We start from the raw sequence: 12,190 nt of genomic DNA on the forward strand, positions 1-12,190 counted from the left end.
CAAATACTTCAGTATAATGTTAATTACGGTATACCTTCTTATTTTTTCTTCTATCCTGCAATATTGCTGGCTATAGCCTTGCTTCCACATGTTTTTACAATTCTTATGAAACATTCTTTCTTTAAAGCATTTTGAACATATACTATCTATATCAAACAGAAACATTTCATTCATCACTACAGTGTGTTTTCTACCTTTAAAGGAAGTCTTTTGAACCTGTATGCATTAAATGCATTTGTTTTTTTGGTGAAATCAATGGTTTGTATCCTTGTCTTTACACATTTCGCTGCAGGGGGGGGGGCACTTATGTGCAAGTATGCAGATACGCGCACCCACAAACAAAATGTATATCACATGTGACATGGCAATGTACAGTATATTGGTAATAAAACCCTTTTTATTCATCATCTCTGTCACTCACTTCCAAAGCGAGTGACGGAGTGAAAACAAAATTGCCTGTGATCACTTGAACATTTCACAAATTTCTTCACTATTGGTTCAGAAAAGACACACAAAAAATATCAGTTCAACAACAATAAAGAGAACCTCATGTACAAAAAAAACAAAAATAAAATCATCATAAATGTTCTCTCCAATTTGATTTCCAGCAGATAGTGTGTACACGGCGGCACAAAACAGACTGACAGAGTTGATTCCATGATGAGCAGTGGGTATACAGTATGCAAGCTTTGCTTCATGACAGACACTAACCCACAGTGCTGACTTGCTGCATCTACAAAAACCATTACATCGTTAAGCAGTTGGTAGTGCAGAACTGGACCTAGAAACCTAGAAGTAAAATCCTGTGTGTTCATTTAACTCTGAGAGTGTACAAATATAACCAAATTGACCCTCATCCATTTGTAACTCAGTGTGCACAAAATGTAACCCAATTTCATAAATACTGTATTTATACAGTATAAATACTGTATTTGTAACTCTGAGAGTGTACAAATGTAACCAAATGGGTCCATTTGTACACTCCCACAGTTAAATTAACACTCAGGATTTTACAGTTTAGGTTTCATCATTGAAAGGAAATCAAATTAACAAAAGCTGACACACAGGTCACTTGTCAACATAATGGAGCATTGATCTCAGACTGGTTAAATTACAATGTATTTCTCTTCTTCTAATGTCATTCTACATGGCCAGCTGTGCCACACACACTGATCTTGTACTTTGCAGAAATCACCATCAAAACTAAAAGAACTAAATGCCAATTCATGATCATCCTGTGACTTGAGCACATTCACAATCCAACATTCATTTTATACTTGATCAAAAAGGCCCTGATAAAAACAAAACAAAACACATCTACTGATTAAATAAGTTAAAACTCCTGGTTTTAATCTTGACCTTCTAACTTTGACAGCGCAAGGCTGACAATTCCACAAAGCAATTCTAAACATCACCATCCAACCCATTTCTATTCTTTAGCATTTCAGATTGCGTTGTTGTTTCACAACCTATTTGCACGTCTTTTAAGATAACAAAAATGTGACACCATCAGAAATGTTACCATTTTATACAACAGATTATTTGTCTCAGTATTAAAAATATTGATGAACTACCAAAAACAAAAATGTTATGCACATTAATGGCCATGGCTAAAAAGATGGTTATTTGCTCTGATGATGACATAGCTGAGTGAACATTTTGGAGTTATTCAGACTGGCAGGTTCTAAGTAAAAATGTGTTGCCCTTGAAACCAAAAGAAATTCCGTAAAATACAAAATACAAAGCAATAAATTATTTAGGCTTTCTTCATAAAAGTTAGGATACAGATCTATTGTCTGACATACAGTATTTAATGGTTGGGCGTACCCACGTTTAGTTTAATTTAGTAGACTGTATTTTATGTGGACAAACTTAGGCTCATATTTTCTGCTATGCAGGAGCCCGGAAGTCCATATCACTCTTCCTAGTCAATAAATGTTATATTATTTTACAGCAGTTCTCAGCCTATCTCATCACCAACAACACAGCACATTCACTACAGCAGACCAGGGCCAGTATTCACAAGTTAATTGATAAACTGGGGTGACTAAATCCATGGTCATACACATTCTCAAATCATTCTAACACGTTCTGCTTTGAAATGCAATGAGCTGCTCAACAAAACCTTGCAGTATGTTTCTCAACACTGTAAAGCAGTAACAATCCGTATGCCTAACAACATACCCCTTCCACTTGGTACCACAGCTTCACCAAGCCTGATTCAGCCATTATGTAAATGAGACTTCTCCTACAGCATGACACACTTTGTGAATACGAGGCCCAGGAGTAACTTAAGGCAAAATGTGAGATGTTGCTGTACCTCTAGAAGACCACAGGAGGATGAACTTGTCAAGCCTCTCAATCTAAGACACCTGTCACTGTACAGTAGATAGACTCATGTATGCATGTACATCGTGTGTGTGTGTGTGTGTGTGTGTGTGTGTGTGTGTGTGTGAGACTGATGTGATGGTTTTAATTGTCCAGAGTATTTGATAACAACATGAGTCTGTATGTAAAAGCTCTAACCAACGGTATAAAATAGTAAAAAAAAAAAGAAGAAAAAAATTGGACTTTGAAATTCTCCCTACTTGTGGCCAGATTGTTTCTGTTTTGGTGTGTTTTGTGTTCATTACATATGGCTGTATTCAATCGCACTATGCGGTTGTGCAGAAGTCCTGAATGGTTCCTGGTTCAGAGTGTATCTGTGAACAGTGTGTATTGCGAGACCTCTTCCCCAAGTCTTCAACAGCCCTGAAATCAAATTTAAAACAAAACTGAATCATTTTAAGACTTTTTTTTTATCTCTGAGAATTGATCATCAAGCCATCAGAAACCATTACTTTTTTTGTTACACAAAAGGACCTCCCCTTTTATGAATGTTAAAACAAGAGAGATTGATTTTGATTGTGTGTGTGTGTGTGTGTGTGTGTGTGTGTGTGTGTGTGTGTGTGTGTGTGTGTGTGTGTGTACCTTAGATCTGAGCAAGCGCTGCTTGTTTGTCTGCCTCAAATTCTCCTTCATTCTCATCATCTCCATTATAGTCAGCAAGCGCCTCCTCCATGTCCTTGTCTATCAAACAGGCAGACAGACACAAACTCCGCATTAATATAAATAAATGACTACTAAACTGTCAATAACAACAAACACACACACACACACACACACACACACACACGGCTGTTCATCTATGACAGTACAACCGTTATTTACTGTACAACACCAACTTTTGATCCATCAAGCAGCACCATGCAGTCATTTGCGTAACATGCACGCCCCTGCAAACATACATTTCTTTGTGTACACAGGAGGACACACAGGTGTACACAGGAGGACATAGTAATTACACCCCCCCCCCCCAACACACACACACACACACACACACACACACAAACCAATGTTTGAATTGAATTACAATGCTTGTACTTCCTGACCTTAATCACTAAATGTGTAGTCCGTACCCTGAAATAGAAAAAACATTAACATCTAATCCCATATCCTAAACTCAAAGTAAGGAAGAAGAAACCTCAGCCTTTTTCACCTCAGCACGAATGCAAGGAAGGTCTTTCAATGGTCTCTATAATGTCTAATTGTCTATATCTTTCCTTCTCTCTCAAACACTCAATTCAAAGGGCTTTATTGGCATGAGAAACTCACACTCACGCACGATCACACACACACACACACACACACACACACACACACACACACACACACACACACACACACACACACACACACACACACACACACACACACACACACACACACACACACACACACACTTCCTCAAGTAAAACCTAACACACCAATATTCTCCTGATTTTGTGGTTTCTCAGAGTCTCCTCCGTCCACTATTCGCTCATCTCCGTCATAGTCCTCTGGCTCCTCGTCCTTCGTGCCGCCTGGGGTCTCATCTGCCTTCCCCTGGCTAAACAGCATGTCCTCCATGCCAGGGTCCATCTCTACGGACAACAACAGTATGGGTGCAACGGTTAATCAACTAATCAATTTATCCATTATAAGAAATAATTGATTATTCATAATTTAATAGTAGAATCAATTAATAATCTATCCATATTTTGGGAATGTCATTATAGGAGAGAAATTGCAGAAATTCTAGAAATTCATAACACGTCACATCGTGTTGTGAGCTTGTAGATCGGCTATTTGCACTATTTTTGCACGACAGCTTTTAGCTACGACATAAAATAATGCGTGGTTAATTGCTTTGTTGATATATACTTTTTTTATATAAATAAAAAAACGTGCTTCTCAACTGATTAATCAAAAAAGTCGTCGATAGAATAATCACTAAGATACTCCATAGTTGCAGCCTTAAAAAACAACTGCCAGAATCAATAACTGGTTTGTAACTAAATGTTCTGCTCTTCATAACAAATGTGTGCCATCTTCCATTTGATTACACAAAGTGGATCACCCAGAGCTGTCACACAGATTTTTTCTTTTCTTTTCTTTCTGTTTATTTCATAGGGACAGAGCACATCAGTATTGATGTAACCCATTCTGGAGTGAGCAAGAATGCTAATTTCACACACAGGCTGTCACAAAAAAACGTACAATTACAAATGACATTATGCAAATACAAATATAAAAATATAATAAAGTAGAAAAAACAAGATACCAAATACTTTATACATGTAAGCTTAAAAAATATCAGTTATGGTTTTCCTTAAGTCATAGTTCGAGATGGGTCTTAACATACTGTATGTAGGGCACTCCCTTATTTACTTCCCTTTACTGACAGCACATTTTGTCAAAAAGTGGTAGCATACAGTATGGTACCTCACAGCCCCCTCTAGTGGTGGCCCTAGTGCTGGTGCCCCTGTCATCCCCCATTAAACCAGTGGTTCTCAAACCTTTTCATGTCAAAGACTCCCAAATAAATATGTATTTGGCCGCGGACCCCCACCTGAAAATATGTTGTGCTACTGACCCCTATATAAGATTTGTGTTGTTTAAAAGTTTTAGCTGGGGACCACCTGGAACCCCCTCAAGGACCCCTGGGGGTCCCCGGACCACACTTTGAAAACCACTGCTTTAAATGAGTTCAAACGAGGCAAGCCCATACAAAGCCTTATACATGAAGCAAACATATTTTAAAAATTCGAAGCTCAATAAATCATATTTTTTCCAGAATGTTACAATGATGAAACTCTCCTTGAGAGTAATATTGAAGGATTTGAGCGCCGTTACACCTGTAATTGACCAGTTAGTAAAACAGTACTCGTCAATGTGTGAAATAAATATTTAAGAAAATACATTATTGGTGTTGCAATGTTTTAATGCCATTTCAAGATGTGGTTCTATCCCACTAATATATATTAGGCATGTACTGAAATAATGTGGTGTCCAGCTATAGTATGAAATAAAATGGGTTCAGGGATTCATTTCTGTGTCTACATCAGATAACCACTGAGCAACTTATTACTGATTATGATACGACATATTGTGGGCATCTAGATCAGCTATTTTCCAAATTATTGATTTTATAATTTTTTTCACCCTATAATAAAAACTGTCTGGGATGTCTAGGTTAAAGTGCATTAAAGTGTTACTGACTACGTCACCTCCTATTGGTCCCCAAGATTTAGAAAGCTGAAATACCTTCTATCTGTGTCTTTCCTCCATGAGCATCCATCACCTCCACGTCTTTATCCTCTGTCAGGTTCTTGTTAAGTTTGCTGTCAGCTGTGCCGTCGCCCTCTGTCCCCACAGTGCCCTCTAGAGGCTGCAGGGTGTCTTGTTTCACTACTGCGGCTGAGGGAACGGACTCTGGCTTGGACAGATCCTTTAAGGAGGGCAGGACTGCTGGGGTGTCCAGTCCTAAACAATATTACAGAGAGAAGCAAAGCAAACAAAAATATATAAACGCATTCCAACACATGCTGGCACCAGCACTCTTGCAACTTTATGCACCTTAACTTAGATGAGAGCGTGAGTGCAAGCAGACACACATACAGTACACACCCCAAGAAACATGGATATCTACATTTGTATGCTTTTAATAGAGAGTAGGGGTATAAAAACATGTGATTTCTTTTTATGTTCCTTCCATCCTTTTTTACCAATAGGAAGAAAGAGAAGCAAATGAGGCTGAATATCTAACAGTGTCTTTCTCCCCCCCCCCCCTCTTTTTTTTGTAGAGGGGTGGGCAACCAACTCTTTTTTATCAACCAGGTTATTATTATTAGTTGGCCAGACTTATAACGTGGATTCACTCTCACGTTCCTCCCCCGCGTATCAGTCTGGACTTACGGCCCATAGGGAGCGAGTATGAGAAATCAGAAAATGATTTTGAGGCTTTTCACTGTTGTACGGACAGCAGTTGAAACTGCTGTCCGTACTGATTGGCCCGATCATTTTTTTATTTCTCATACTCGTTCCCTATGGGCCGAAGTCCAGACTGATACGCGGGGGAGGAACGTGAGAGTGAATCCACGTTATCAGTCTGGCCAATGCCAGGCTAATTAGATTGGGCTATTGAGGTAATTAAAAACACAAGCCATCACTGTTTGAGGCGCATGAAACCTTTCTCTCCATGTAATTAGAATTACTCTTACATTTATTATTCATATAAAATGATTGACTCGTTCTTTGTTTAGGTTTTGTTATTAAATGTTTGGCTTACTTTATGATTGTATTATTCTAATTAACTGCCTATAATAATAAGACGTAAAAGCCATGGTGGTTTTCGCACTGGGTGATCAGCCCAAAGAGGTTGCCCACACCTGAGTTAGTGGGTTTAGTGGTACTTCAGGTTGTGAAGTAGAAATAGAGAAGTCAACACAAATCCAGCCATAAAGAGCTGGAGAACACGCAAATGTTTGCTTTTTCCCCAGACAATTTGAATATTGGTAACAAGTTAATTTGCAACTCCCAGGGCCTGTAGGGAATGATTGCTCAGTGTTGTATCCCATTAAGTGCCATGTACAATGGGTCAACAGGGGTGAGACATTAAGGCCTTTCCATATCGTTTACCTTTATCCATTGTGATCTCATTGGTCAGGAGTTCTGGTAGGTCATTGACTTTAGGCTGGGATAGTTCAGGAATGTGGCCCAAGACAGGGGTCGTCTTGGTTTCATCAAGTCCCGCCTTCCCAGGGCCCTCATCTTTATTTTTCCCCTCCTCCTTTAGCGTGGGAGATGTGTTAACCTGTGGTGGAGTCAATATCAGTTGGTTCAAGGATCTCTTTACATCAGTAACTGGACATCATGACAGACAGTGATACTACTGGCACCAAATAACGACAAATAGGATGATTTACTGTGTACTGGTAGGTGGAAAGCTGATTTTTTTGCACCCTATAAAAAGAAAAGGGCCTGGAAGTGCACTAAGCAAATGCACTGCCGCACACTGTCTAACTCTAACTGTCTACAGTTACAACATGTATTTGAAGAAATAAAATATTTCATAACATTAGGTTCATAGGTTAATTTGGACTAATAGGCATTCGCTATAATTGGATGTGATTACAGTGGGTCAGTGTGACAGGAAAGGTTGTCTGACCTGAGAAGACACAGCAGGAGCAGGGATAAGTTTCTCCATCTTCTTCTTCTGAATAGCTGCAACCTTCTCATCACACAGCTCCTTCTGAGACAGGATCTGGGTGTTGCACTGTGTCCTACACAGACAGGTATATACTCATGTAATGTACAAACAATGAACAGATATCTATCTGTCTGAGAGGGGTATAGTATTTAAAGAGGAGCATGGCAAAGCAATATGTATAATTTTCAAACACTACATTTTTATATAATTTTAACCTAACTCCATCAAAATGTGTTTTGAGAGTACAAAATATATAGGTGTTTCTTACATGTCATAAGTCAATTTCTTGTTTAGGGTGTTGAGGTTGGCTTGGCAACTCTGTAGCTCCCTCTGAAGCTTCCCCAAATCATTGTTCAGCTCGTTCAACTGACCTACACACACACACACACACACACACACACATAAAACATCACTACACTATAACATCACAAAATGACAGCGCAAATGTTTGTATCCATCATTTATCCACTTTTTTTATTATGAGACCACTGTGTATAATTCAACATTAAAAAATGTATTGAAAAAACAATACAAAATAAGAGTAAACTCTTACCTTTTAGTTCCTGTGTTGTTTTGGTACTGGAGGAAATGTTCTGCTGCATGCTGCCCTGAAAGCAAACCACAGTTATTTGTCAATACTCTGTTAATATGCTTATGCTATCTGGGAGTGAGTGGGACACAACAGGCTTTTAACAGATGGTCTTTGTCATGCATGCCGATATGGTATCGCTCGCCTGGTGGAGATTTCTATCACTCAGACACACACTCAGACACACACACACACACACACACACACACACACACACACACACACACACACACACGCGGCTGGTTGAGGTGAATCAAGGACACACTGCTTTTGTAGAATAATAATAGTCAATAACAAGTTCATCATTCAGTCCGTGGAAACCGTAGTGCACAGAGCTAAACATAAAGCGTTTGTTGGATTGTGGGGCTAATGATTGTTCTGGAAATATTGAGACTACATAACACTACACACACACACACACACACACACACACACACACACATGATGCAGTGCATGCGAATACCTTGTCTTGGCTGCAGGTGTTCTGGACTCCCTCCAGCTGCCTCTTGTAGAGGTTCTCTATGCGGATGATTTGCTCCTTCTGCCTCCCGATCTCCTCCTGGAACTCATTCTTCTTCATCTCCACTGCTCCTCGCTCCGCTGCACTGCGCCGCGCCTGACCCTCCAGCGCGTACAACTTGGTCTGGATGGACACATACAGTACATGTGAGCGGTGAGCGCTGCCGTGTGCACGTACACACACACGTACACAGAAGTACTGCACTAACTAAAGATGGTACATCAAATATCCACTGTACTCCCAATCTGGGAACCCATCAGCAAAAATAATAACCCTTTGCATTGAAAAGGTACACACAACTGACCACTGTAAAAGGAAATAAAATAAACAATCACTCCATTACAGGTGGGCGGGCACGCACGCACACACACACACACACACACACACACACACACACACACACACACACACACGCACACACACACACACACACACACACACGCACGCACGCACAGTTCCAGTACCTGTAGTTCCAGGTTGCGGGAGCTGGACACCCAGTAATTAAAGCCCAGTACCAGTATGCAGGCGATCAAGGCACCAATCATCAGGGGAGGAGACCTGCCACCGCGCCGTCCATTCCCCAGCCCACCCATGGCTGCCTGCAGTACCTACTGAGAAGAGAACACACAACCAGGATTTGGGTCAACTTCAATCAGTTGTCTTTTTCTATAACGTTTATTGTTCTGCAAGTCTGGTGGCTTATCTATTTTTCAAAGTCGGTCCATGCTAACAGGATATCAGTGTCTCAGTGAGAACCAGCTGTGAGAGAGTAAACAGTCCACCACGTGTTGGCCTAAAAGACACACAACCCACTCAGTTCCAAGTCTACCGTAATACAATGAGATCATCCCAAAGCCAAGAGCCAACAAATAGCTGAAAAACAGCTTCATCAAAACAGAGCTCATATAAAATAAAATTGCAGAGTGACTGATAATGATACCATGTGTTTGTCCCATGGCACTGAATGTGTTAAAATAAAGAAATAATTGCTTGGCAAAAATAATTGTTCTCGTCTTTACACTTGTTGTGAATTTAGTTGACCAACCATGTGATCCTTAAAAGTCTCCCTCTAACTAAGGTGGTGAGTGAGGTTTCCGTTGAGTGACGAGCTCGGAGAACAAGATGACACCAAGCAGTATCACACGACAAGTTCTAAAGTTCATTACACACATAGCAATCTGGGAACCCATTGGGGGGAAAAAGGGATTTCCCCCCCCCCCTTTGAATTATGTAGATGAGTGATTCAAAACATGAATGTACTGGGTCAATCACATAAAGGTCAGTCCCATAATCATAATTCATAAAAGCACTCTTCAAACTTCACTTGACAGCAATGCTGAATCAACTGCAATGAATGCATGTTGCTGAGAGGGGACATCATTTTTTTGTCATTCACCCATACACAAATATAGATCTAGAGTTTAGTAGTAAGACACATTTTTGTGGAAGTGCAACTCTGTAATGTATGTGTCTCTATTGTTGTCATGCACCTGCTTTAATTGTACTTCAACAATGAATGGTGTCATGTTGCACTGTGGTGTGATGCACAACCTGCAGTCTCACCACTTCCAATCTAAAAGCTCTACACACCAAAAGCTCAACGCAAAAAAAAAAAGATTGTACAAGGGCCCATTACTGCAATCTGGAATTAATTGATAATAATTACAGTTATTTTAACCACTCTGTATGATAAGAGTGTGTTATAAATGTAACAAGCACAATGTTAGTGGTTGGAGGTGGTCTCCCTACTCTTCCATTGACCCCGGTGTCTGGTTGACATGTAGTCCTGCCTGAAGCTCATCATACATACAATATCTTCCCAGTACAATATCTTCCCGGGTCAAGCAGGGAATCAGTCTTGTGAAGAGCAGTAGAAATTGTGACTCCCCTCCGTGAGGGAGGGAGAGACCAGACCAGGGTAGGAGATTACATTTACGGATCACTGGGGATTTGACTGTGTACTTACTACTTAACAACATAAATGAACTCTCCCGTCTTATCTGGGGGGAAACTATTCTGCAAGTCATCTGCTGTGTGATTGCATATTTATGGTGCATCATGAATTTATGGTGCATTTATGATGCGCGCGCGTGCATCACAGACACACACACACACACACACACACACACACACACACACACACACACACACCTGCCTTCTGTGTGTTTGACATCAACTGACACGTCCACCTCAAAGCTATGCTTCAGGAAATCAAATCAAATCAAACTCCATTGCATGAACTCCATCTAACGCTGTGGACCAGAACAACATGATGTGTACATTCAGGAAGCTGCAATACCCGAGGTCCATTGACAAGGATACAGTGGCTGTAAAAGTCGTGTAACAGTCATATATTAATATAAATAAAAATAAATCACCTGCCGAATAAGTAATCGCCGTGTAAACACACGGAGAAAATGTACCGATGATGGTGTTGTTTCACTGCAGCCAGCAGGTCGAAACGGGACGGGGTTAAATGAGCCAGCAGGCTAACGTTAACGTTTCCTATGCTAACAGGCTAGCAGACATCACTTACCCGATGCTCCTCTAAACTGTCCCTGATCGTCGTTTCCAGACGATGGGACGTTAAAAGCCGTCAGTCGGTCTGCAACTTCTCCAGCAATAATAACGGCACGATGTGCGATTATCTCCTCCGACCCATTTTAATGCATCGATGCCAGCCAGGCAATCTGCCGTTGCCGTTATTGTGTGTATACTGGATGAACGGCACTGTGTGTACTGTGTATGTGTGCGTGTGTGTGTGCGCGTGTGGGAGGCACTGTTGCCAGATCTTTCGAGAGAAATAAGCAACCAGGTCTATGAAAACAAGCCCAAAAGAAGCGACTATTATTAGGCCACATGAGCACTTTAAACCGACTGTATGTACATCAGCTATTTACAAACTCACAACGCAAGCTCATAGTGAGCTTGTAGATCTGCTATTTTCAACATTTTTTTAAAACATTCTACAACACAAATCTGGTACGGGGGGCTCCCCTGGCATAACATATTCAGATGGGGGTTAGGTACCGTACAAATATACGTTTTAATTTGGGGGTCCATGACATGAAAATGTTTGAGAACCACTGGTTTAAACAACATTAGGAAACAAGCCCAAATAAGTAACTACAACCACCAATATTTACAAGCAACTTGACAGAAAAAGAAGCCAAAAGTCGCTTATAATAAGCAGACATGGCAACGCTGATGTGTGCGTGGGAGGGGTAGTTCTATGTACAGGAACTGTAGCCTACTACCTACTGTGGAAAGCCTGGTTTCTAATTACTACTCAGTGCTCAGATCCGTAATTCCCACACACACACGTCACACCGTTTCCGTATCCGTTCTAGACTAGATCTGCAACCTGCAAAGTACATTTATCCCAGTTGAGGCGCAATGCATTCAAATCAATGTATTACAAATGAACCAAGACAATTCGTTGTATTATTATTATTTTTATGTGCTTACATTCTAGTCTACATTTTAGTTAATTATTACTGGCACTTAGTTA

The 12,190-nt window shown here is 40.4% G+C and overlaps 1 protein-coding gene across 2 annotated transcripts; it reads right to left on the minus strand.

Moving 5' to 3' along the window:
* Positions 1–370: 370 nt before the first annotated feature.
* golm1 (golgi membrane protein 1) lies at positions 371–11,410 on the minus strand. Of its 2 annotated transcripts, none has more exons than XM_084054035.1 (11): positions 11,216–11,410; positions 9,144–9,287; positions 8,623–8,802; positions 8,124–8,178; positions 7,839–7,941; positions 7,529–7,643; positions 7,000–7,174; positions 5,626–5,844; positions 3,807–3,962; positions 2,971–3,069; positions 371–2,751 (listed from the first exon to the last, which is right to left on the minus strand). In XM_084054035.1, exons 2-10 carry the CDS (start codon positions 9,270–9,272, stop codon positions 2,972–2,974), a joined length of 1,230 nt encoding a protein of 409 aa, XP_083910161.1. In that variant the 5' UTR covers positions 9,273–9,287; positions 11,216–11,410; the 3' UTR covers positions 371–2,751; position 2,971. The 2 variants fall into 2 exon arrangements, with proteins under 2 accessions (XP_083910161.1, XP_083910160.1); XM_084054034.1 differs by having other exon boundaries at positions 9,144–9,290.
* Positions 11,411–12,190: the final 780 nt, after the last annotated feature.

Source organism: Gymnoscopelus microlampas, assembly GCF_963454915.1.
Source record: "Gymnoscopelus microlampas genome assembly, chromosome: 4".
NCBI classification, from domain to species: Eukaryota; Metazoa; Chordata; class Actinopteri; order Myctophiformes; family Myctophidae; genus Gymnoscopelus; species Gymnoscopelus microlampas.